This window comes from Staurois parvus, unplaced genomic scaffold (genome assembly GCF_062004578.1).
Source record: "Staurois parvus isolate SC_StPar_1 unplaced genomic scaffold, SC_StPar_1.0 ptg000057l, whole genome shotgun sequence".
Classification (NCBI taxonomy): Eukaryota; Metazoa; Chordata; class Amphibia; order Anura; family Ranidae; genus Staurois; species Staurois parvus.
In genome coordinates this window covers 424,528-452,356 of record NW_028317853.1, presented here as the reverse complement: position 1 = coordinate 452,356, position 27,829 = coordinate 424,528, and the positions used below count along the sequence as shown (strand labels likewise).

The 27,829-nt window shown below is 45.3% G+C and overlaps 1 protein-coding gene across 1 annotated transcript in view; it reads left to right on the top strand.

Moving 5' to 3' along the window:
* The first annotated feature begins 20,362 nt into the window (after positions 1–20,362).
* Positions 20,363–27,829, top strand: part of LOC149469920 (putative pleckstrin homology domain-containing family N member 1) — a 102,927-nt gene continuing 95,460 nt past the window's right edge. The window contains exon 1 of the mRNA XM_089668380.1: positions 20,363–20,840. Coding sequence (XP_089524506.1) covers positions 20,755–20,840 — 86 coding nt within the window. The 5' untranslated portion in view covers positions 20,363–20,754. The remainder of the gene's footprint in view (positions 20,841–27,829) is intronic.

The following is a 27,829-nucleotide window of genomic DNA, read 5'->3' as shown; positions in this document are numbered from 1 at the left end:
TGGTGACCAATAGAAAATTGCATGTATACTGAGATGATGCAATATTATCCTTTAATTGCATCACTTCACTGCATAAAAGCTGCAGTATCTGTAGCTGATTGTAGTTCGACAGCGTCTTTACATTTCGTTTTATGCTTATATAGGCTGCTCAGTAATGCCTCGAACTTGTGTGAATAAAGCAGATAATTTCTGCTATATCTGCGGTGAAATAACTTTTATCTCACAAAAAAGGAGGATAACAGGAATGATTAAGAAAGCCTACAACTTGTATTTTGGCTGCAAGATAGGAGACCAGGACAAGAGCTGGGCACCACATATATGCTGCAATTCTTGTGGGACGGCACTGGAGCAATGGTTGAATGGAAAAAAGGCATCTATGCCTTTCGCTGTGCCAATGATTTGGAGAGAGCCAACAAATCATGTTAGTAATTGTTACTTTTGTATGGTGCCTCCAATTGTAAAAGGGCTAAATAAGAAGAAAAAGTTATCTGTGCACTATCCAAATATTCCATCGGCAATACGTCCAGTTCCTCATGGAGAGGGGCTACCAATTCCTAAAGCACCAGAATCCTTCGTGGTTGAGTCAAGTGAGGAAGAACCTGAAGTGTGTAGTCACGTGCAGTTGTAAGAGATAGCCCTTTCCTCGAATACAAGAGAAAAGCCAAGAGAAGCAAAACCGACACAATCTGAAGACAAAACTAGTGAGAATCCTAAGTATTAAAATGATTCAACTTAGCTTATGGCTATAATTTTTCTTGGTAATCCTATGCAATATATTATGCCATTTAGGCTTTGTTATGTAGTCAATATCACTTGCTTTATATTTGTGGAAAGACATCTATCTATATAATTATTGTGCATTATGTAGTCATTACGCCTATAGTAGAAAACTTTCCGTTTACAGAAAAACTAGAGCCAATTGACAAATTTCATTGTTATATTTGAACTCAGAATGTGAAATTCATTAAGAAATGGATCCTTTTGTTTCCAAAACTGGCAAAAAATAAAAATTTGTTGAACAGTGTTATAGCCCCTATTCAATAAAGGGCTCTTATTGTTAAGTGCAGTAACCAATCAGAATTTAGTTTGTTGATGTCAAGCTAGTAGATGATGGATTTTGTTTTCCATGGGTTGCTGTACTGTACTGTATTGACAACATCCCTGTCACTGCAACCACTACTACTGATATGTCCCTGGCTCCTCATGGGGACAGGTCTCACTTCCGCTAGTCGGAATTTATAAAAACTCGTCATTACCCTGCAAGGGAAAAAATAAACAGCACAGGTGCCTGCAATGTTTCTCGCTACCTACACCAACCCAAAACCATCTTTATCTTATCTTGAAAGAAAGTTGAAAATACATTTTATTCTATGTGTAAACCCAATCATTAAATCGTATATAAACTTTAATATGTTAAATGTATATTTTAAATGTAATTTCATTATTGATTTTTATTTATTTTTTTTTATTTGAATCTTTCATTAAAATCACACCTTGTGATCCTTCTGTGAAGGTCATTGTGCAGGCACTTTCTGCTATAGGATGACTATGCTTTGTGCCAGTTTTTTGTCTGCATTGTCATGCTCTCCCAATGAAGACTGCAAACTGCTACGCCAAAGCACATTGCACAGACGCGGTCCACTGTTATCACTAGAGATGAGCGAAGAAATGAAAAATTCGATTCGACTGATTCGGCGAATTCGTGGACAATATTCGATTCGAGTCGAATAAATTCGCTGTGAATTTAACTTAAAAAAGGGTGTTTCTAGGCTTCAGAGAGACTTAATATTAGTGCAGAACACTGTACCTTTAATTTAAATACCCTTGGAGTCTGCTGGGGAAGAGAAATAATACTGTCACTCAGTATGACATGCAGATGAGTGCCGTCGATCTTAGAATCACCGCACACTTCACTCATTTGGCCAGTCACGGGGCCAAAACCAGTGTTTGGAGCCACAGTGTGGCGGTGGAGGCAGCAGCAATGGGAGGCCATACAGCAACCTATGACAAAATGGAAACCAGCAGGAGTGTGAGGAGACCTGAAAGTGGCACATGGCAGAGTGGGAGCAATGGGAGGCGGTACAGGGACCCAGGTCACACTGTGGGCCCAGCAGCAGCGTGACCAGGCGGTACGGGGGTCCATGGCAGATTTGGGGCCTGGCAGCACCTATGGGAGGCCTGTAATCTGCCAGCACCCTATGACAAAATGGAACCCTGGGCTGGGGCAGGCAGAACCGCCGTATCTTTATCACGGTTTTCCCAGGCCACCGAATGGCGACGCTGCATATGCTGACGCAACGCTGTAGTCCCAACATGGGCCCCCTGGTCACGCTTGACTTTCTGGCCACATAGTCGACATACGGCTACGTTTACTTCCTCGGGCGGCTTGACGAAAAATTGCCACACCGCAGAGTAGGAAACTTTGCCTCCTCTACTCCTCACTGGCTGACTGCTACTTCCTCCGTGCACACCGGCACCACTACTGGCCGTGGTGGTAGGCTGCAGTGGAGCTGGTGCTCTACTCCGTGGCCGTTTGCCTCCACTGACACTGCTGCGACCCTGCTGCCTCCTGGCAGCAGCAATGGGAGGCCGTACAGGGACCCATGAGAGACTCTGGACTTGGCAGCAGCATGAGGAGGCGGTATATAGGGGCCCATGGCAGATTAGGGGCCTGGCAGTAGCTATGGGAGGCCCGTAATCTGCCAGCACCCTATGTCAAAAAATTCAACACAACAGCAGTGTGTGAGGAGACCTGAAAGTGGCACATGGCAGAGTGTGGCGATGGAGACAGCAGCAATGGGAGGCCGTACAGGGACCCATGAGAGACTCTGGACTTGGCAGCAGCATGAGGAGGCGGTATATAGGGGCCCATGGCAGATTAGGGGCCTGGCAGCAGCTATGGGAGGCCCGTAATCTGCCAGCACCCTATGTCAAAAAATTCAACACACCAGCAGTGTGAAGAGACCTGAATGTGGCACATGGCAGAGTGTGGCGATGGAAACAGCAGCAATGGGAGGCCGTACAGGGACCCATGAGAGACTCTGGACTTGGCAGCAGCATGAGGAGGCGGTATATAGGGGCCCATGGCAGATTAGGGGCCTGGCAGCAGCTATGGGAGGCCCGTAATCTGCCAGCACCCTATGTCAAAAAATTCAACACAACAGCAGTGTGTGAGGAGACCTGAAAGTGGCACATGGCAGAGTGTGGCGATGGAGACAGCAGCAATGGGAGGCCGTACAGGGACCCATGAGAGACTCTGGACTTGGCAGCAGCATGAGGAGGCGGTATATAGGGGCCCATGGCAGATTAGGGGCCTGGCAGCAGCTATGGGAAGCCCGTAATCTGCCAGCACCCTATGTCAAAAAATTGAAAACACAAGCAGTGTGAAGAGACCTGAATGTGGCACATGGCAGAGTGTGGCGATGGAGACAGCAGCAATGGGAGGCCGTACAGGAACCCATGAGAGACTCTGGACTTGGCAGCAGCATGAGGAGGCGGTATATAGGGGCCCATGGCAGATTAGGGGCCTGGCAGCAGCTATGGGAGGCCCGTAATCTGCCAGCACCCTATGTCAAAAAATTCAACACAACAGCAGTGTGTGAGGAGACCTGAAAGTGGCACATGGCAGAGTGTGGCGATGGAGACAGCAGCAATGGGAGGCCGTACAGGGACCCATGAGAGACTCTGGACTTGGCAGCAGCATGAGGAGGCGGTATATAGGGGCCCATGGCAGATTAGGGGCCTGGCAGCAGCTATGGGAGGCCCGTAATCTGCCAGCACCCTATGTCAAAAAATTGAAAACACAAGCAGTGTGAAGAGACCTGAATGTGGCACATGGCAGAGTGTGGCGATGGAGACAGCAGCAATGGGAGGCCGTACAGGGACCCATGAGAGACTCTGGACTTGGCAGCAGCATGAGGAGGCGGTATATAGGGGCCCATGGCAGATTAGGGGCCTGGCAGCAGCTATGGGAGGCCCGTAATCTGCCAGCACCCTATGTCAAAAAATTCAACACAACAGCAGTGTGTGAGGCGACCTGAAAGTGGCACATGGCAGAGTGTGGCGATGGAGACAGCAGCAATGGGAGGCCGTACAGGGACCCATGAGAGACTCTGGACTTGGCAGCAGCATGAGGAGGCGGTATATAGGGGCCCATGGCAGATTAGGGGCCTGGCAGCAGCTATGGGAGGCCCGTAATCTGCCAGCACCCTATGTCAAAAAATTGAAAACACAAGCAGTGTGAAGAGACCTGAATGTGGCACATGGCAGAGTGTGGCGATGGAGACAGCAGCAATGGGAGGCCGTACAGGGACCCATGAGAGACTCTGGACTTGGCAGCAGCATGAGGAGGCGGTATATAGGGGCCCATGGCAGATTAGGGGCCTGGCAGCAGCTATGGGAGGCCCGTAATCTGCCAGCACCCTATGTCAAAAAATTGAAAACACAAGCAGTGTGAAGAGACCTGAATGTGGCACATGGCAGAGTGTGGCGATGGAGACAGCAGCAATGGGAGGCCGTACAGGGACCCATGAGAGACTCTGGACTTGGCAGCAGCATGAGGAGGCGGTATATAGGGGCCCATGGCAGATTAGGGGCCTGGCAGCAGCTATGGGAGGCCCGTAATCTGCCAGCACCCTATGTCAAAAAATTGAAAACACAAGCAGTGTGAAGAGACCTGAATGTGGCACATGGCAGAGTGTGGCGATGGAGACAGCAGCAATGGGAGGCCGTACAGGGACCCATGAGAGACTCTGGACTTGGCAGCAGCATGAGGAGGCGGTATATAGGGGCCCATGGCAGATTAGGGGCCTGGCAGCAGCTATGGGAGGCCCATAATCTGCCAGCACCCTATGTCAAAAAATTGAAAACACAAGCAGTGTGAAGAGACCTGAATGTGGCACATGGCAGAGTGTGGCGATGGAGACAGCAGCAATGGGAGGCCGTACAGGGACCCATGAGAGACTCTGGACTTGGCAGCAGCATGAGGAGGCGGTATATAGGGGCCCATGGCAGATTAGGGGCCTGGCAGCAGCTATGGGAGGCCCGTAATCTGCCAGCACCCTATGTCAAAAAATTCAACACAACAGCAGTGTGTGAGGAGACCTGAAAGTGGCACATGGCAGAGTGTGGCGATGGAGACAGCAGCAATGGGAGGCCGTACAGGGACCCATGAGAGACTCTGGACTTGGCAGCAGCATGAGGAGGTGGTATATAGGGGCCCATGGCAGATTAGGGGCCTGGCAGCAGCTATGGGAGGCCCGTAATCTGCCAGCACCCTATGTCAAAAAATTCAACACAACAGCAGTGTGTGAGGAGACCTGAAAGTGGCACATGGCAGAGTGTGGCGATGGAGACAGCAGCAATGGGAGGCCGTACAGGGACCCATGAGAGACTCTGGACTTGGCAGCAGCATGAGGAGGCGGTATATAGGGGCCCATGGCAGATTAGGGGCCTGGCAGCAGCTATGGGAGGCCCATAATCTGCCAGCACCCTATGTCAAAAAATTGAAAACACAAGCAGTGTGAAGAGACCTGAATGTGGCACATGGCAGAGTGTGGCGATGGAGACAGCAGCAATGGGAGGCCGTACAGGGACCCATGAGAGACTCTGGACTTGGCAGCAGCATGAGGAGGCGGTATATAGGGGCCCATGGCAGATTAGGGGCCTGGCAGCAGCTATGGGAGGCCCGTAATCTGCCAGCACCCTATGTCAAAAAATTCAACACAACAGCAGTGTGTGAGGAGACCTGAAAGTGGCACATGGCAGAGTGTGGCGATGGAGACAGCAGCAATGGGAGGCCGTACAGGGACCCATGAGAGACTCTGGACTTGGCAGCAGCATGAGGAGGTGGTATATAGGGGCCCATGGCAGATTAGGGGCCTGGCAGCAGCTATGGGAGGCCCGTAATCTGCCAGCACCCTATGTCAAAAAATTGAAAACACAAGCAGTGTGAAGAGACCTGAATGTGGCACATGGCAGAGTGTGGCGATGGAGACAGCAGCAATGGGAGGCCGTACAGGGACCCATGAGAGACTCTGGACTTGGCAGCAGCATGAGGAGGTGGTATATAGGGGCCCATGGCAGATTAGGGGCCTGGCAGCAGCTATGGGAGGCCCGTAATCTGCCAGCACCCTATGTCAAAAAATTGAAAACAAGCAGTGTGAAGAGACCTGAATGTGGCACATGGCAGAGTGTGGCGATGGAGACAGCAGCAATGGGAGGCCGTACAGGGACCCATGAGAGACTCTGGACTTGGCAGCAGCATGAGGAGGCGGTATATAGGGGCCCATGGCAGATTAGGGGCCTGGCAGCAGCTATGGGAGGCCCGTAATCTGCCAGCACCCTATGTCAAAAAATTGAAAACACAAGCAGTGTGAAGAGACCTGAATGTGGCACATGGCAGAGTGTGGCGATGGAGACAGCAGCAATGGGAGGCCGTACAGGGACCCATGAGAGACTCTGGACTTGGCAGCAGCATGAGGAGGTGGTATATAGGGGCCCATGGCAGATTAGGGGCCTGGCAGCAGCTATGGGAGGCCCATAATCTGCCAGCACCCTATGTCAAAAAATTGAAAACACAAGCAGTGTGAAGAGACCTGAATGTGGCACATGGCAGAGTGTGGCGATGGAGACAGCAGCAATGGGAGGCCGTACAGGGACCCATGAGAGACTCTGGACTTGGCAGCAGCATGAGGAGGTGGTATATAGGGGCCCATGGCAGATTAGGGGCCTGGCAGCAGCTATGGGAGGCCCGTAATCTGCCAGCACCCTATGTCAAAAAATTGAAAACACAAGCAGTGTGAAGAGACCTGAATGTGGCACATGGCAGAGTGTGGCGATGGAGACAGCAGCAATGGGAGGCCGTACAGGGACCCATGAGAGACTCTGGACTTGGCAGCAGCATGAGGAGGCGGTATATAGGGGCCCATGGCAGATTAGGGGCCTGGCAGCAGCTATGGGAGGCCCGTAATCTGCCAGCACCCTATGTCAAAAAATTCAACACAACAGCAGTGTGTGAGGAGACCTGAAAGTGGCACATGGCAGAGTGTGGCGATGGAGACAGCAGCAATGGGAGGCTGTACAGGGACCCATGAGAGACTCTGGACTTGGCAGCAGCATGAGGAGGCGGTATATAGGGGCCCATGGCAGATTAGGGGCCTGGCAGCAGCTATGGGAGGCCCGTAATCTGCCAGCACCCTATGTCAAAAAATTGAAAACACAAGCAGTGTGAAGAGACCTGAATGTGGCACATGGCAGAGTGTGGCGATGGAGACAGCAGCAATGGGAGGCCGTACAGGGACCCATGAGAGACTCTGGACTTGGCAGCAGCATGAGGAGGCGGTATATAGGGGCCTATGGCAGATTAGGGGCCTGGCAGCAGCTATAGGAGGCCCGTAATCTGCCAGCACCCTATGTCAAAAAATTCAACACACCAGCAGTGTGTGAGGAGACCTGAAAGTGGCACATGTTTGAGGCATGATTCATGGCGGATTTAACAACCCTTCTTGACGCAGAGCAGACACCATGTTCTTTCCGTTGTCGGTCAACATGGTTCCGATTTTAAGTTTGCGCGGAGACAGCCATCTGTCAATTTCTCTGTTCATTACACTCAGCAGTTCCTCCCCTGTGTGACTACGTTCGCCAAGGCATACCAGGTGCAGCACAGCGTGACACCGTTGCGCCCTGCACATGTGATATGCCGGTCGGGTAATGGGACTTGGCACGGGGGTGGCGGCTGAGGACACGGCGGAAAAAGAGGTGGTAGAGGCGGACATGTTTGCTGGACCAAGGACGTGCAAACGTGGAGGCAAAAGCGTCGTGACCTGTCCAAGTTGCTGGTGCGGCTGTGCCGGCACCACGTTCACCCAGTGGGCCGTAAATGACATGTACTGTCCCTGACCGTAGTTACAGCTCCACACGTCGGCGCTGCCGTGCACTTTGGCAGAGACCGACATGCTCAAAGACTGGCCCACCATCTCTTCTACATGTGAATGCAGGGCTGGCACTGCCTTTTGGGCAAAGAAATGACGGCTTGGCACTCTCCACCGCGGCGCGGCACAAGCCATCATTTCTCGGAAAGGTGCTGAGTCCACCAGTTGGAAAGGGAGGGACTGCAGCACCAGCAACTTGGACAGGAGGACGTTCAGCTTTTGCACCGTCGGGTGCGTGCTCGCAAACTGTTGTCTCTTGGAAACGGATTCCAAGAAAGACTGTTGACGGAATCCGAGAAGAGGAGTAGCAGGAGAAGGAGCATCTGAACGAGCGGAAGATGCCAACGAGCGACAACTCCCCTCAGCAGAGGTGTTGGAGCCTTGACTGGCTGATAGAGGGTGATTGACGACGTCGGGTGACGGAGCAAGTAACGGAGCGGGTGATGGAGCGGGGGCTGGGGCAGGCAGAACCGCCGTATCTTTATCACGTTTTCCCAGGCCAACGAATGGTGACGCTGCATATGCTGACGCAACGCTGTAGTCCCAACATGGGCCCCCTGGCCACGCTTGCATTTCTGGCCACATAGTCGACATATGGCTACGTTTACTTCCTCGGGCGGCTTGACGAAAAATTGCCACACCACCGAGTAGGAAACTTTGCCCCCGCTACTCCTCACTGGCTGACTGCTACTTCCTCCGTGCGCACCGGCACCACTACTGGCCGTGGTGGTAGGCTGCAGTGGAGCTGGTGCTCTACTCCGTGGCCGTTTGGCTCCACTGACACTGATGCGACCCTGCTGCCTCCTGGGCAACCCACCGACTGTTTCGCTCGCTGCCAAGCTGGCACCCTCTTCTCCTGATGATGCGGAAGAAATTGCCTGATGACGATGAGGCAGCCAAGTGCGATCAACTCCTCATCATCAGGTACGGTCTCCGCCTCACTACTAGCCCCCTCGGCTGCGTCTGGGTCAGGAGACAGACCTGTCTCTAGACCGGCTACAGAGCCACTCTCCTCGCCAGTACTTCTTCGCCTGGCTGCTGAAAAGGCCGATGTCTCCCCCCGTTCCTGACCGCCCTCTGTTAGCTCTTCCTCACTGTACAGTGGGGCTGAGCCCACAGCATGCGATACTTCGCTTGGTGAGGGAACAGCAAAGGACAGGGGCAGGTAGAGGACATGTGATTTCAGTGGGCTTGCTCCCGGGCCATGCCAACTAACGGTTGTGTCTGACGTACCCACCGACCGTTGGCTGTAGGTGTCAGAGGTGACCTGGGAAGAGGAAGACGACCGAGCCAACCAATCAATGACGGCAGGGTTGTCGGTGGAGACACGACCGCTGGATGACACCGGGAGCACTGGCCTCTGGCTGCGAATAGTGCTGCCTCGACCCCTTCCTCTGCTGCCACGTCTGCTCGCTCCTAAAAAATTGCCTCCTCTGCCACTCCTCTGCATGTTGTCTGACATACTCTTTAATTCAACGATTATGTGTCCCTGAGTAACAATTCTCTGGCACTCAGTAACAATTCTGTCTGTCCCTGAGTAAAAATTCTGTGGCCCTAAGTAAAGTTTCTGTGGCCCTGAGTAACAATTCTCTGGCACTCAGTAACAATTCTGTCTGTCCCTGAGTAACAATTCTCTGGCACTCAGTAACAATTCTGTCTGTCCCTGAGTAAAAATTCTGTGGCCCTAAGTAAAGTTTCTGTGGCCCTGAGTAACAATTCTCTGGCACTCAGTAACAATTCTGTCTGTCCCTGAGTAAAAATTCTGTGGCCCTAAGTAAAGTTTCTGTGGCCCTGAGTAACAATTCTCTGGCACTCCGTAACAATTCTGTCTGTCCCTGAGTAACAATTCTCTGGCACTCAGTAACAATTCTGTCTGTCCCTGAGTAACAATTCTCTGGCACTCAGTAACAATTCTGTCTGTCCCTGAGTAAAAATTCTGTGGCCCTAAGTAAAGTTTCTGTGGCCCTGAGTAACAATTCTCTGGCACTCAGTAACAATTCTGTCTGTCCCTGAGTAACAATTCTCTGGCACTCAGTAACAATTCTGTCTGTCCCTGAGTAAAAATTCTGTGGCCCTAAGTAAAGTTTCTGTGGCCCTGAGTAACAATTCTCTGGCACTCAGTAACAATTCTGTCTGTCCCTGAGTAAAAATTCTGTGGCCCTAAGTAAAGTTTCTGTGGCCCTGAGTAACAATTCTCTGGCACTCCGTAACAATTCTGTCTGTCCCTGAGTAACAATTCTCTGGCACTCAGTAACAATTCTGTCTGTCCCTGAGTAACAATTCTCTGGCACTCAGTAACAATTCTGTCTGTCCCTGAGTAAAAATTCTGTGGCCCTAAGTAAAGTTTCTGTGGCCCTGAGTAACAATTCTCTGGCACTCAGTAACAATTCTGTCTGTCCCTGAGTAACAATTCTCTGGCACTCAGTAACAATTCTGTCTGTCCCTGAGTAAAAATTCTGTGGCCCTAATTAAAGTTTCTGTGGCCCTGAGTAACAATTCTCTGGCACTCCGTAACAATTCTGTCTGTCCCTGAGTAACAATTCTCTGGCACTCAGTAACAATTCTGTCTGTCCCTGAGTAACAATTCTCTGGCACTCAGTAACAATTCTGTCTGTCCCTGAGTAAAAATTCTGTGGCCCTAAGTAAAGTTTCTGTGGCCCTGAGTAACAATTCTCTGGCACTCAGTAACAATTCTGTCTGTCCCTGAGTAACAATTCTCTGGCACTCAGTAACAATTCTGTCTGTCCCTGAGTAAAAATTCTGTGGCCCTAAGTAAAGTTTCTGTGGCCCTGAGTAACAATTCTCTGGCACTCAGTAACAATTCTGTCTGTCCCTGAGTAAAAATTCTGTGGCCCTAAGTAAAGTTTCTGTGGCCCTGAGTAACAATTCTCTGGCACTCCGTAACAATTCTGTCTGTCCCTGAGTAACAATTCTCTGGCACTCAGTAACAATTCTGTCTGTCCCTGAGTAACAATTCTCTGGCACTCAGTAACAATTCTGTCTGTCCCTGAGTAAAAATTCTGTGGCCCTAAGTAAAGTTTCTGTGGCCCTGAGTAACAATTCTCTGGCACTCAGTAACAATTCTGTCTGTCCCTGAGTAACAATTCTCTGGCACTCAGTAACAATTCTGTCTGTCCCTGAGTAAAAATTCTGTGGCCCTAAGTAAAGTTTCTGTGGCCCTGAGTAACAATTCTCTGGCACTCAGTAACAATTCTGTCTGTCCCTGAGTAAAAATTCTGTGGCCCTAAGTAAAGTTTCTGTGGCCCTGAGTAACAATTCTCTGGCACTCCGTAACAATTCTGTCTGTCCCTGAGTAACAATTCTCTGGCACTCAGTAACAATTCTGTCTGTCCCTGAGTAACAATTCTCTGGCACTCAGTAACAATTCTGTCTGTCCCTGAGTAAAAATTCTGTGGCCCTAAGTAAAGTTTCTGTGGCCCTGAGTAACAATTCTCTGGCACTCAGTAACAATTCTGTCTGTCCCTGAGTAACAATTCTCTGGCACTCAGTAACAATTCTGTCTGTCCCTGAGTAAAAATTCTGTGGCCCTAAGTAAAGTTTCTGTGGCCCTGAGTAACAATTCTCTGGCACTCAGTAACAATTCTGTCTGTCCCTGAGTAACAATTCTCTGGCACTCAGTAACAATTCTGTCTGTCCCTGAGTAAAAATTCTGTGGCCCTAAGTAAAGTTTCTGTGGCCCTGAGTAACAATTCTCTGGCACTCAGTAACAATTCTGTCTGTCCCTGAGTAAAAATTCTGTGGCCCTAAGTAAAGTTTCTGTGGCCCTGAGTAACAATTCTCTGGCACTCCGTAACAATTCTGTCTGTCCCTGAGTAACAATTCTCTGGCACTCAGTAACAATTCTGTCTGTCCCTGAGTAACAATTCTCTGGCACTCAGTAACAATTCTGTCTGTCCCTGAGTAAAAATTCTGTGGCCCTAAGTAAAGTTTCTGTGGCCCTGAGTAACAATTCTCTGGCACTCAGTAACAATTCTGTCTGTCCCTGAGTAACAATTCTCTGGCACTCAGTAACAATTCTGTCTGTCCCTGAGTAAAAATTCTGTGGCCCTAATTAAAGTTTCTGTGGCCCTGAGTAACAATTCTCTGGCACTCCGTAACAATTCTGTCTGTCCCTGAGTAAAAATTCTGTGGCCCTAAGTAAAGTTTCTGTGGCCCTGAGTAACAATTCTCTGGCACTCAGTAACAATTCTGTCTGTCCCTGAGTAACAATTCTCTGGCACTCAGTAACAATTCTGTCTGTCCCTGAGTAAAAATTCTGTGGCCCTAAGTAAAGTTTCTGTGGCCCTGAGTAACAATTCTCTGGCACTCCGTAACAATTCTGTCTGTCCCTGAGTAACAATTCTCTGGCACTCAGTAACAATTCTGTCTGTCCCTGAGTATGAATTCTGTGGCCCTAACTAGCGTTTCTTTGTCCCTAAGTAACAGTTCTGTGGCCCTGAGTAACAATTCTGTGTCTGTGCGAGTAACAATTCTGTGGCCCTAAGTAACAGTTCTGTGGTCCTCAGTAACAGTTCTGTGTCTGTGCGAGTAACAATTCTGTGTCTGTGCGAGTAACAATTCTGTGGCCCTAAGTAAAAGTTCTGTGGCCTTCAGTAACAATTCTGTGTCTGTGCGAGTAACAATTCTGTGTCTGTGCGAGTAACAATTCTGTGGCCCTAAGTAAAGTTTCTGTGGCCCTAAGTAACAATTCTCTGGCACTCAGTAACAATTCTGTCTGTCCCTGAGTAACAATTCTCTGGCACTCAGTAACAATTCTGTCTGTCCCTGAGTAAAAATTCTTTGGCCCTAAGTAAAGTTTCTGGGGCCCTGAGTAACAATTCTCTGGCACTCAGTAACAATTCTGTCTGTCCCTGAGTAAAAATTCTGTGGCCCTAAGTAAAGTTTCTGTGGCCCTGAGTAACAATTCTCTGGCACTCCGTAACAATTCTGTCTGTCCCTGAGTAACAATTCTCTGGCACTCAGTAACAATTCTGTCTGTTCCTGAGTAAAAATTCTGTGGCCCTAAGTAAAGTTTCTGTGGCCCTGAGTAACAATTCTCTGGCACTCCGTAACAATTCTGTCTGTCCCTGAGTATGAATTCTGTGGCCCTAACTAGCGTTTCTTTGTCCCTAAGTAACAGTTCTGTGGCCCTGAGTAACAATTCTGTGTCTGTGCGAGTAACAATTCTGTGGCCCTAAGTAACAGTTCTGTGGCCCTCAGTAACAGTTCTGTGTCTGTGCGAGTAACAATTCTGTGTCTGTGCGAGTAACAATTCTGTGGCCCTAAGTAACAGTTCTGTGGCCTTCAGTAACAATTCTGTGTCTGTGCGAGTAACAATTCTGTGTCTGTGCGAGTAACAATTCTGTGGCCCTATGTAAAGTTTCTGTGGCCCTAAGTAACAATTCTCTGGCACTCAGTAACAATTCTGTCTGTCCCTGAGTAACAATTCTCTGGCACTCAGTAACAATTCTGTCTGTCCCTGAGTAAAAATTCTGTGGCCCTAAGTAAAGTTTCTGTGGCCCTGAGTAACAATTCTCTGGCACTCCGTAACAATTCTGTCTGTCCCTGAGTAACAATTCTCTGGCACTCAGTAACAATTCTGTCTGTCCCTGAGTAAAAATTCTGTGGCCCTAATTAAAGTTTCTGTGGCCCTAAGTAACAATTCTCTGGCACTCAGTAACAATTCTGTCTGTCCCTGAGTAACAATTCTCTGGCACTCCGTAACAATTCTGTCTGTCCCTGAGTAACAATTCTCTGGCACTCAGTAACAATTCTGTCTGTCCCTGAGTAACAATTCTCTGGCACTCAGTAACAATTCTGTCTGTCCCTGAGTAAAAATTCTGTGGCCCTAAGTAAAGTTTCTGTGGCCCTGAGTAACAATTCTCTGGCACTCAGTAACAATTCTGTCTGTCCCTGAGTAACAATTCTCTGGCACTCAGTAACAATTCTGTCTGTCCCTGAGTAACAATTCTCTGGCACTCAGTAACAATTCTGTCTGTCCCTGAGTAAAAATTCTGTGGCCCTAAGTAAAGTTTCTGTGGCCCTGAGTAACAATTCTCTGGCACTCCGTAACAATTCTGTCTGTCCCTGAGTATGAATTCTGTGGCCCTAACTAGCGTTTCTTTGTCCCTAAGTAACAGTTCTGTGGCCCTGAGTAACAATTCTGTGTCTGTGCGAGTAACAATTCTGTGGCCCTAAGTAACAGTTCTGTGGCCCTCAGTAACAGTTCTGTGTCTGTGCGAGTAACAATTCTGTGTCTGTGCGAGTAACAATTCTGTGGCCCTAAGTAAAGTTTCTGTGGCCCTCAGTAACAGTTCTGTGTCTGTGCGAGTAACAATTCTGTGTCTGTGCGAGTAACAATTATGTGGCCCTAAGTAAAGTTTCTGTGGCCCTAAGTAACAATTCTCTGGCACTCAGTAACAATTCTGTCTGTCCCTGAGTAACAATTCTCTGGCACTCAGTAACAATTCTGTCTGTCCCTGAGTAAAAATTCTGTGGCCCTAAGTAAAGTTTCTGTGGCCCTGAGTAACAATTCTCTGGCACTCCGTAACAATTCTGTCTGTCCCTGAGTAACAATTCTCTGGCACTCAGTAACAATTCTGTCTGTCCCTGAGTAAAAATTCTGTGGCCCTAAGTAAAGTTTCTGTGGCCCTGAGTAACAATTCTCTGGCACTCCGTAACAATTCTGTCTGTCCCTGAGTATGAATTCTGTGGCCCTAACTAGCGTTTCTTTGTCCCTAAGTAACAGTTCTGTGGCCCTGAGTAACTATTCTGTGTCTGTGCGAGTAACAATTCTGTGGCCCTAAGTAACAGTTCTGTGGCCCTCAGTAACAGTTCTGTGTCTGTGCGAGTAACAATTCTGTGTCTGTGCGAGTAACAATTCTGTGGCCCTAAGTAACAGTTCTGTGGCCTTCAGTAACAATTCTGTGTCTGTGCGAGTAACAATTCTGTGTCTGTGCGAGTAACAATTCTGTGGCCCTAAGTAAAGTTTCTGTGGCCCTAAGTAACAATTCTCTGGCACTCAGTAACAATTCTGTCTGTCCCTGAGTAAAAATTCTGTGGCCCTAAGTAAAGTTTCTGTGGCCCTAAGTAACAATTCTCTGGCACTCAGTAACAATTCTGTCTGTCCCTGAGTAACAATTCTCTGGCACTCAGTAACAATTCTGTCTGTCCCTGAGTAAAAATTCTGTGGCCCTAATTAAAGTTTCTGTGGCCCTAAGTAACAATTCTCTGGCACTCAGTAACAATTCTGTCTGTCCCTGAGTAACAATTCTCTGGCACTCAGTAACAATTCTGTCTGTCCCTGAGTAAAAATTCTGTGGCCCTAATAACGTTTCTGTGGCCCTAAGTAACAATTCTCTGGCACTGAGTAACAATTCTGTCTGTCCCTGAGTATGAATTCTGTGGCCCTAACTAGCGTTTCTTTGTCCCTAAATAACGATTCTGTGGCCCTCATTAACAAGTCTGTGTCCCTGAGTAATGGTTCTCTGTCCCTAAGTAACTTTTCTCTGTCCCCAATTATCGTTTCTGTGGCCCTAACTCTGTCCCTGTCCCTAGTACAGAGCGGTCTGCCTCTGTTCAATAACTGCAGGCAAATGAAGAATTCCAAAATGGCCGCTATTTATAGCTCGACCATTACACAGTGCTGGCTGGCTGGCTGCTGATTGGCTGATGCGATCACATGTAGTTGAGGAATGCATTATGGGTCAGCGCGCCTTGTCTGCGCGCCTTCCCAGACATCCCCGCTCCGTCGCCGCACATGTCAGCCGCCATTTTCTGAAAAATTTCGATTCGCGCGTCCGAATTAGGCTATTTTTCGGATTCGGCACGAATCGAAATTTTTCCGATATTCGACTCGAATTCCACTTTGGATACTTCGATTCGCTCATCTCTAGTTATCACCATTAGGAAATGCCATGCAACAGTGCAGACTTGAAGACATGAAGCGGCTGTAAAGAAGCTGGTAAAGATCAGCAGTGCTAAAAAAAAGTCAAACTGTATGAAAAAGTATTGAATTAAAAAAAAAAAGGAATGTATTTTTGATACACCGTGTTTTAGTAAGCTGAAGCATTAAAGTACATGTAAAACAACCCATTCAGTTTAAAAAAGAAATGAAAATTTGTGTATAGATATAAAAATATCATAAATACCCTTGTTTTAAATGTGATCTTACACCTTTTGTTCTCAGCTGCATAAGGAGCTCAGAGAGCTGGGGGAGGTGAAACAACAGAACACTGGTCCTCCCAGCAAATAGCTATGCTGCGGGGAAGGGGGGAGGAAAGCAGGCTAAGTTCCCGGCACAGCTAGAAAACTTACCACACTGTGATCTCATGCCTAGTGTGGTTGGTTTTTAATAGGAAAGCAGAGGGACTTGGCAGCAGCACCGGGGATTTCACACAAAGGTAGCAATATAAAGAGAACAGGATACTTTTCCATGCAAGTAGATGGTACAGCAGGCACGGATCAAGAATGTGAAATGTTAGGGTGACATATTCTTTAAGAGGACTGCAAAAGATTACAGACACTCTGTACGAGAACAAGTCCAGATGAATGTGGCTGATACTAAATATAACTATTTTAAGATAAACTAAAATTAATATTTATTTCAAAATTGTTTCACCATTGTTCATCCACTAATGGAAATGTACAACACATCATTATCTAGATATCTATGCAAACAGTATGCCATTCAGTTAGGAGTTAGAATACATATACTTTAATTACAAGAGCTTTTGTGAAATGATGACTATTACCTAAAATGCTTGGGTGGAGCAGTTTACTTTAAGTGAACCTATACTCCTTCTTAAGCTTTTAAGTAGAAATCCTGCCTAATAGCAGATACAAGAGGAATGCTATTATTTTTATTATCCAAAAAAGCCTTTCCAATTTAATTTGACTTTGTCACCTGGGCAAGACTTTCCCTGGTTATATCTAAGCCATGCCAACTATAATTCCACAGTTCAGTGATGAAGCCCTAGATGAGTCAACAATAGTACTCTCCTTGGACAGGAGGGTGGCAAGTGATGGAGAGTAGCCATTGAAGTTGGTCACACACTGGTTGAATTTCATCCATTTGAATGCACAGCGCAACAAGGCAAGGCTTCCCCTACGGTTTCCTTCACTTGCAATGCCGGCATTGAGAACCTGGAGGCTAGTGAAGAACCAGCCCGGGTGACGACAGTGCTGGACCCCTGGACAGGTAAGTGTCCTTATATTAAAAGTCAGCAGCTGCAATATTTGTAGCTGATGACTTTTATTTTTTGGGTGGAGCCTCTTCTTTAACATTGATTCAAATGGCCGTTTAGCCACATACATTGCATTCTGGCAGCAAGAATCATCAGATTCTTGTGGCCGGAATGACAGATGCACGTGAATAGCGGCAGCTGCTCAGCCTGTACAAAGTATTGACAGGCTGTCAACAGCCATTGCTGCTTGTATATAGCCACAGACTAAGCAGTTACCTGTGGTTTGGGACAGATGGGCAGTTACAGAAACAGTTTTTTTTCCTTTGGGATACCTTCTACATACTCCGGATCAGAGAGCAACCCAATGCAAGAGCCAAGGCATACTCCAGACTGGGTTCCGCTAATGTCCTCTTTCATAATGGCAGGGCCACTAGGTGTGGCACAAATGGCTTTCCTTCGTAGGCTCTAATGATAAAGACATCTCCCTGCATCTGCTTCTGAAATGCAAGTTGCTTGGCTGCCTATGGTTTCAATACATTTTAAGTCACTGAACAGCAACAAACACATGCAATAGAAAGACGTGTGAAGTCAGGACTCCTTATCTCCATACTACGACCACATAGCAATATGGACTTATTAAGTTAATGACATTGACCCTGTAGGGTCATGTGGTCATAATAGGTCAATAATGTCACAAGTATCCCCTCTCATTTGTGTAATTACAGCTGTGGGCCAGAAAATGTCCCAGTTGCAACTCATTGGCTTGGCACTAACAGTTGGGAACAGGGTTTAGAACTGATCCTAAGCCTATCCCTAGTAACTAGCTGGTATCATACCACCAGTATAGCCAACATTGTCTGGGTTCTAATGTGAGGTTCTCCTCCCCAATGATGTATAATGAATACAGAGCTGCATTAAAGTAGTTCAATGAGGTTGATTTACTAAAACTGGTGAGTGCAAAGTCTGGTGTCGCTCTGCATAGAAACCAGTCAGCTTTCAGTTTTCTTTGTCAAAGCTTAATTGAACAAACTGAAGGTAGAAGCTGATTGGCTACCATGCACAGCTGCACCAGATTATGCACTCTAGTTTTAGCAAATCAACCCCCATGTTATAGACACTTTTTAATACAGTTATACCTATGCAGGCTCCATAACTGCTTTTGCTTAGTGTCAGAAATTATCTTTCTTACCTTTTTACAGAGTTATCTGTCATGTGACCTTGTATCTGGTCTTCCTGATAGTGGGGTGTGGGATTACAGGACACTGTGCAGACACACAGGGGTTGATTTATTAAAACTGGAGAATGCAAAATCTGTTTCAGCTGTGCATTGTAGCCAATCAGCTGTTAGCTTGTTCAACTAAGCTTTGACTAAATAAACTGGAATCTGATTGGTTTCTATGCAGAGCTGCACCAGATTTTGCACTCTCCGGTTTTAGTAAATCAACCCCATAGTGTGCCTGTATTCCATAGTCTGTTCAGCGGGCTGCAAGATGCAGGCTGTACTTGAGCAGGGGGTGTGTTCAAGAGACAGGCTATGATTGGAAGGAGGTGTGTGCCAGAGGCAGGCTGTGATTGGTAGGGGGGGTTGGCTGATCAAACTACGCAATACAGGCATGCTGTGTGTCTGCACACTGTCCTGTGCCTCTGAATCACCAGCCAAAGGATGAAAACTGACCATGCAAGAACAGATCATCTTCTTTGCTTTGTGTGGTCAGTTTACACACGCTCACACACACAAAAACTTTAATAAGTGCTTGAGTATTTTTTTTTTTATTTGTCACCATTGTTATTTGTATTTGTATGATTTTGGTAAAAATTATCTTCTCAAGTCCCAGTATAGCAACAATGTTCTCATGTGGGGCCTTAGTTTTAGAAGTTTCCAAACCCCTGCTCTATGCAAGTCAATGTGAACCCCAGCTCTATACAACTCAAGATGAATTCCTGCTCTATACAAGTCAATGTGAACCCCAGCTCTATACAAGCCAAGGTGAACTCCTGCTCAATACAAGTCAAGGTGAACTTCTGCTCTGTACAAGTCAGTGTGAACCCCAGCTCTATACAAGTCAATGTGAACCCCAGCTCTATACAAGCCAAGGTGAACTCCTGCTCTATACAAGTCAAGGTTAACTCCTGCTCTGTACAAGTCAATGTGATCCCCAGCTCTATACAAGTCAATGTGAACCCCGGCTCTATACATGTCAAGGTGAACTCCTCCTCTGTACAAGTCAGTGTGAAGCCCAGTTCTATACAAGACAAGGTGAACTCCTGCTCTATACAAGTCAATGTGATCCCCAGCTCTATACAAGTCAAAGTGAACTCCTGCTCTGTACAAGTCAAGGTGAACTCCTGCTCTGTACAAGTCAAGGTGAACTCCTGCTCTGTACAAGTCAAGGTGAACCCCAGTTCTATACAAGTCAAGGTGAACTCCTGCTCTGTACAAGTCAAGGTGAACTCCTGCTCTATACAAGTCAAGGTGAACCCCAGCTCTATACAAGTCAAGGTGAACTCCTGCTCTATACAAGTCAAGGTGAACTCCTGCTCTATACAAATCAAGGTGAACCCCAGCTCTATACAAGTGAAGGTGAACCCCAGCTCTATACAAGTCAAGGTGAACCCCAGCTCTATACCAGTCAAAGTGAACTCCTGCTCTGTACAAGTCAAGGTGAACTCCTGCTCTGTACAAGTCAAGGTGAACCCCAGTTCTATACAAGTCAAGGTGAACCCCAGCTCTATACAAGTCAAAGTGAACTCCTGCTCTGTACAAGTCAAGGTGAACTCCTGCTCTGTACAAGTCAAGGTGAACCCCAGCTCCATTCAAGTCAAGGTGAACACATGGCAAACACATCTCCTATACATCTTATACCCCCATAGCCCTTATAACTTTGATCATTTATAATTAGAATTCTTTCTTTCAACAGCCCGTGTTTTCAGTTTACTGATCTCAGAACTCTTCGTCATCTTGTTCCTGTTAGGTAGAATGTTCCGGTTGATTTGTCATCTGTAATGTGATTACATGTGTGCAGTAATATATCTCCCCTCCCATATTGAAAAAAAGGGCAGGGAATACCTTGTCCTGGACAGAATTGGACTTGTAAGAGTATTTCCTACGTGTCACTCTTGTCCTGATGTCACTGAAGGTTTTCTGCATGCCAAGTCCATATATTATAAAGTTCACCGGAATGCCTCCCTTTGCTGGAACTTGTTCCCTTCTTTGCAATGCTCTACTATAGGGGACAGTGACAGCAACTGTCACTTGTAATTAAGGCCCAGCATCTTAGACTAGTATAATAAGGGTTAACGTCCTTTCACTTTTTCCTTTGTCAGCCTTTTCTCCTTCTCTCACCCGGCCTTTAAGCTCTTTTCTTTCTGTGAAATTGAGAAACTTGCAGAGCCTCCCTCCCTCCCCCCCCTCAGGTCATCTCATTCTACAGGAAAAAGAAACAAGCTTGAATCTAACAGGAAGCTCTCTCTATTTCACACTGCCGGTTTGTGAATTTTTCTAGCATATTGTCTGTATCCAGCTCCAGTCCTGATCTGTAGGAGGAAGGATGTGGGAGGCCATCCCAGCTCCCCACATCTCTGGCTGGCTGCTAGGAGCTGTACTGCTCAGTAGGTTGTAATGACACCGATGTCCTAGGATGGGCTGCTGCAGTGTGACAGCCAGGGGTTCCAACACCAGCAATGACGGCCACGAAGAGGTGGAACTGCTGCAGAGAGACAACCGGTAAGTTTCAGCATATCATAACAATGCTTAATAAAATTAAAAAAAGCATAGCAAGAGTGTGTTTTAAAAATGTTCAGTTCTTCGGATCACTGTGGGCTTGATTTTCTAAGTCTAAGTTCACACCTAAGGGTTTTCGCTGCATTTTGCAGAAATGCACTACAGTCCATTTAACATGATTTCCTATGGGACAGATGAACATCGCGTTTTCACCCAGTGCGTTTTTTGGAAAGGGTCAGGGACTTTTTTAACCTCCTCGGCGGTGTGATTCTTTCCGATTTTTTGTGCTGAAAGCGGTACCATTTTTTTGCATGGAAATATGTAGTTTTTTATTGTAGGCTGTAATTTTTAGGAATAACTCACTGAAATCTGTACGAACAAGAGTCTATTAAACATCCCGGGTAGGATAAAATTTGAAACACAAAATCATAAATTATAATTTAATAAATAATCATAAAAAATAATAATAAAATAATAATAATACATTTAATTCAATAATATAATCAAACCAAAAACACTGAAATTTTAAATACAGAGGCAAATTCGCACATCACTGAGCAAAGTTGCAAAATCATTTTTAGTGTCTGATTACGAATTTCCCCACAAATCATTATCACTCAATTCTGCAAGTGGTTCTAATTTACTATCGCTGTTCTAAAACCGCTTTTGACGTAAAGGGACGCTTTTTGGACGCCATGGACTTTTCTAAGTTTCCAGGCAGAAAGAACATTCAAAATGCAGGCAGGGCACAGGACAAAGCAGTGGGGACAAAATGTATGTGAAATGCACTGAAACAGCAATGACAGCAAAAATGGCATTTTTTAAAAATTTCAAATTTCCCGCCCGTACGTCCCGACGTCACAGGGACCGGAACACAGAAGCCGGATGCCGGCATCGGCCGGAGGAGATTGCCGGGGACGCTGCAGGGGACACATATTATATTTGAAATTTTAAAAAGTCATTTTTTTTTTAATTATTATATATTATTATTATATAGTAAAACATTGCTGTTTCAGTGCATTTCACATATATTTTGTCCCTACTGCTTTGTCCTGTGCCCTGCCTACATTTTGACTGTTCTTTCTGCCTGGAAACTTAGAAAAGTCCATGGCGTCCAAAAAACATCCCTTTATGTCAAAAGCGGTTTTAGGCCAGCTAGAGAACAGCGATAGTAAATCAGAACTACTTGCAGAATTGAGTGATAATGATTCGTGGGGAAATTCGTCATCATACACTGAAAACGATTTTGCGACTTTGCTCAGCGATGTGCGAATTTGCCTCTGTATTTCAAATTTCAGTGTTTTTGGTTTGATTATATTATTGAATTAAATGTATTATTATTATTATATTATTTTTTATGATTATTAATTAAATTATAATTTATGATTTCATGTTTCAAGTTTGATCATACCCGGGATGTTTACTAGACTCTTGTTCGGACAGATTTCAGTGAGTTATTCCTAAAAATTACAGCCTACAATAAAAAACTACATATTTCCATGCAAAAAAATGGTACCGCTTTCAGCACCAAAAATCGGAAATAATCATACCGCCAGGGAGGTTAAACAAGAACATCATACTGCAGGTGAAATTTTTTAGATCTGCATACTTGCTTTAGGACAAAGACTCAAAAAAGAATTGCACCTATCCTTCTTTTAGCAGGAGGTTGGCAATGGCAGCCTACACAGTTTCTTCAGTACAGTTTCCCTTTAAGAAAGTACCAAAAATCAACCTCTTATTACAGAGGATACCTGTAATCTGAATTCAAGCTCTATGTTTAAAAAAAGCATAGCAACTGTAAGCATGTTTTTTTATTTTTTGTTAATGTTCCATTAATTTTATTACTATGAGGTTGATGTACTAAAGGCAAATAGACTGCGCACTTTGCAAGTGCACTTACACTCATTTTTCCCAGAGCTTAGTGAATGTCGTGAAGCTTCACTTTGTAAAAAAAAACACAATCCAGTGCATGGAAATTTTTTTTTAAAATCAGCATTTTTAACTGCACATGATTGGATGTTGGAAATCAGCAGAGCTTTACCACATTTACTAAGAGCTGGCAAAAATGATGAACAAAAGCAGACAAGAGCGCACTCTCATCGTGCATTACCGTGGTACACCACGTATTTATTGTGTAGACAAACAGATATATACTCACAAACCAAAGGAAATAAAAAGCAAATGATGTAGTCCGCAAAGACAGTCAATAATGCTGTATAGGGATAAGCTGACGCGTTTCAGGAGACAAACCCCCTTCCTCAGAGCTAAAATGTATGCCTGCTGGTCCCAAGCCTATATATATTATTGACTGTCTTTGTGGACTACATCATTTGCTTTTTATTTCCTTTGGTTTGTGAGTATATATCTATTTGTCTATACAATAAATACATGGTGTACCATGGTAATGCACAATGAGAGTGCGCCCTTGTCTGCTTTTGTTCACCAGTGTTTAGATTCCCCGATCTTTGAAGGGCAGCACCTCTTCGTTTGGCATTCAGAATTGTCTTTGGTCTGCATGAGGATTTGAGCGCTGGTTTTGTTTGGCTGTCTTTGGATTGTATCTACATCTGGCGAAAATGAGTGCAACTGAACTTGCAAAATGCACAGCCTATTTGCCTTTAGTAAATCAACCCCTATATTTGCATTTACTCCAGGGTTAAAGGAAATGGAAATGCAGGTTAAATTACTACAACATATTTTTTTTTACAGGCAGCTGGTACAGAGAACATTATGTAGGCAGCCACTGTTCATCTTTTATAAAAGCGATAGCCTCCTGCTTGTGTCTGGCTTCAATATAGTTTATTAAACAAATTAATAAAATCAACCAAATTTGCACTGCCCAATCCTCGGCACAAATACATTCAGCTCAGGATGCTAGCACCACTCGACAGGTAAATCGGCGTGCGTTCCATAAACCGGAAGTGGCTGGATGCAATTCTGCCTCTACATGTTTCGCCTACCAGGCATCTTCAGGAAGATCCACTGTATAGTGATTGTATATTACACTTCAGTAAAAACTGAATTTACCTTTAGGCACCCTGACTGGTGTGTGATCTATATTGGCTGTGTCATCATCACTGGATAGGGAAGGATAGGGAAAGTCTTGCTTTGGATCAGATTAACCGTAAATTGACTACACCTCAAGCATTAGGGTGGCCATACACTGGTAGATTCCATTAAAACTTCTAACAGATTCCTCTATCCATCTAAACAGTGCAGATGGACTATTCCCTACTGCTGTGCTACTGAATTCTGACAGCTGCCACCCTCAGCTGTCAGAGCCTCCAAACAGCGGTTAATCTGATTGGATGCAGCTACTGTTTGGCTGGCTCCTTCAACATTTTCATTAAAAGGATGTCAAATAGGAGAGGGACAATAAGGCACCTCCACAAAGCGAGTTTTGTCTGGTTTATCAGAAATAGGATGGAATTTGCACAGTGTATGGCTAGCTTTTTTGACCTTTCTGGGCTATTTAGGGCCCATATACAGCAACACAGGCAATGGGGGAGATTTCCTAAAACTGGTGCAAACAGAATCTGGTGCAGCTGTGCATAGTAACGTAAAATGTAAAAAGGAAACTATAAATTATAATAAATATAAAGGTCAAATTACATTGGAATAAACAAACACTGGGCTCCATTCACAAAGCGGTATTTTGTTCTTTAAAATTTGCGCTAAAATAGAGTATTTCAAAACGTTTTTTGGGGCATTCACAAAATACACTACTAAAATAAACTAGGATGAGACAATGGAAAGGATCTCATGCGCTGCCAAAAAGGTAAATAAATACTACACTTAAGAGCAGCAAGCACCAAACAGTGTTCCACCACTTCAAATAAATATATAGTGAGTAAATAGTAACTTGAATATTCATAACTCGGGGACTGCTTGTATCCATCTGGCTTGATATCGCTTGAGACAAAATACCGCAGATAAAATCCGCATTTTTCGTTTTTCGCATTTTTTCTCATTTACTTATGAAAATTCACTATTTTTTATTTTATGCATGGTTCATTAATGGCCTGCTATATACACAATCCTAATAAGAAGATGAAAAACTGCATTAAAGTAACACAAAAGACAAATACAGAAATAAGTAAACACCTGGCTGACCCTCACAAGGGCCGTGTGAACAAAGGCAAATGTTCAATACTAAACACGTGACATTAAGTGATAGTAGATAAAAAAATACAGTGGTAATAAATATATATCATGAGTAAAATACATAAAAATAGTGACTTTCAAGTGAATTTTCATAAGTAAATTTCATATATAAGGTGACAGTCCATACTGTCAATATGCCAATTCACATCCAGTGTGACTGGGGACTTAGGAACAAACCTACATACCCTATCTTGTTCATAACCCAGGGACAGTGGAGAAGAATTAGAACCCCTGCCAGTTTTTATTGCTAATAAAGAGGTAAAATGTTTTAAACCGTAGAAGTATGCCAACTCACCAAGTCAGTGCGGTCCCTGCAGCATATGTATAATACAAAAGAAAAAAGGTGACTGGTCTACCAGTCAAAGGGAAGCTGCTTTCAGTTTTCGGTCTCACCAAATTCGACTTTGAAATTGTGCATATTCACCTAAATTCGCATAATTTCAAAGTCGGAAGTCAGTGCAACTTCAGGTGTGACTTGGAAGATATCTGTGTAACTTCATTCACGGATGTCTATGCAGGTCGCACCTGAAATTGCAAAAAGTATTGAATGAAATACTTTCAAAATCGGTGCAACTCTGATGGAGCCAGAATCGCACCGATTATAACCGCTTCCTTTGCGGACAATAAGTCGTGACTTGGTGTATCAAAAACAACTAAGGCTCCATGTCAGGGGCGGACTGACAACTCATGGGGCCCCGGGCAATAGGGGATTATGGGGCCCCCGTGTCCTCGCCCACACCCAAAAAAGCCTATGAAAAAGCCAATGAAAGGTACCTGGGGCATCTCATGGGGCCCCCTACTGACCCTGGGCCCTCAGACAGTGCCCAAGTGCTCGAATGGTCAGTCTGACCCTGCTCCATGTACACGGGATGTTTGGAAACACTTCTGAACGATGGAAGCTAACTGCTGGAAAATGGAGGTTAAAAAACGGGTGTTTAGCCACGTTTGCATACAGCAGTTATGCGCGTTTATGAGCATATGCGTTTAGAAGCATTTTTAAACGATAACCTCAGGAGACCTTCCAAAATGCCCAGAATGCACTGAAAAACAGTACAAAAATTAACTATTTTAGTCATTTTGAGAGAAATAGTGAGAGCAGAAGCAGAGAGAGCGGTATTTGTTGAGATTAGCTGTTTAATAAATAAATAGATAAATATATCCACCGCCACATATGTGCACATAAATAAATATCAAAAATAAATAAATAAGTCCATTCAAAAAAAGTCCATGAATGATCCTTTCATAAATGAAATAATGGGATTATGAGATCCTCCTTCACCAACATGGCATGCAGTGCTCAAAACACCCCATCAAAATGCACACTCACCATGTGCTGGTGATAAACCACCATATCTTTATATATCCAGCAATCCACCACAATGCTCCGGTTATTAGGAAATCCTCTCATATCCAATTAGCACATGTGAATAGAAAACATACTCGCCATTGTGCAATATCATCCAGCTAGTTTATTGACTAAACCTCAACCAAGATGCCCACCCTCAACCAAGATGGCGATGGAGACTCCCTCAGAAGAAGTCATCTGACGAAACACGTTAGGCTGTGGCTATCGGTGATGTCATCATGCACGCTATCCCATGTGTCCGGACCACGTGGTTGTACCATCGCTATCTTGGTTGAGGGCGGGCTGTGGCTCCTAATCAATGTTTGCTTGTTTTTTAAGGGGGGTTTAAGTGCAGTTTTAAGGGGGGTTTTGTTACCAATAAACTAGCTGGATGATATTGCACAATGGCGAGTATGTTTTCTATTCACATGTGCTGATTGGATATGAGAGGATTTCCTAATAACCGGAGCATTGTGGTGGATGGGCAACAAGGGGTTAACATCTTGGGGAGATCAAAGGGTAACTTTGCAATGCAGAGCAATACAAAGCAGTGTGCACGATCTGACAGGGGAGAGATCTGTATTATTTACATACAGGTCTCTCCCCCATCGGTGATATATGACCATCACCAGGTGCCGGTGGGGAATAACTGTCTGGGACCTCGGTGATCGACAGATGAGGCCGCCAATGGCAGCGCAGGTAGGGTGCGTGCACAACACGTGCACGCCCCCTACCCGGACATGCAAAATCACGTATATATATGTGATTTTGCACACTCCTGCCACCCTGTAGCAGTTTTTCTGCTGTAAAAGGAGATGAAAGAAAGATCGCACAAACCTTGTGCATTACCTCAATAAATAGTGAATAATTTTATTTAGGAAATATACTCACAAAAGTAATGATAAAACAGGCATAAGTAAACCATAATCCACACAGGGTTACAGGTAAATCCAAAGGGGGGGGGGGAAATACAAGCTAACGCATTTCAAAGGGTGCTCCCTTCTTCATCAGAGCTGGGTTTGGCAGATAGAAACTTCAGTATAGCAGAGTTCCCATGGCAAGGAGACGTTCAGCCACTGAGTGTCGGTATTACAGCATTTCAGCCTGTTTAGTGTGTATATATATGTGATTTTGCGCATCCCTACCACACTGTAGCAGTTTTTCTGCTATAGGGCAGCAGGAAAGTGGTTAAAGTTTTAAACTTTTTTTTTTTCATTTTGGATAGAGTAAGGGAGGATTATAACCCCTTTCAGTTTATTTAGAATTGTTTTGCCATCTGTGTCCCCATTGAAAGATTTGTCTTCTATTACTTTTCTGGGGACAACCCCAAATTTGGGATTTTCTCTTCTTTTCATTGCACTTTCAATGATAATGGTAAACAGGACAAATAGGGTGAATCTCCCTAACTGGGACACAGACAGCAATAAAAACCTGACAGGTTCTAATCCTCCACCAGTCTATCCAAAACTAAAAAAAAATCATT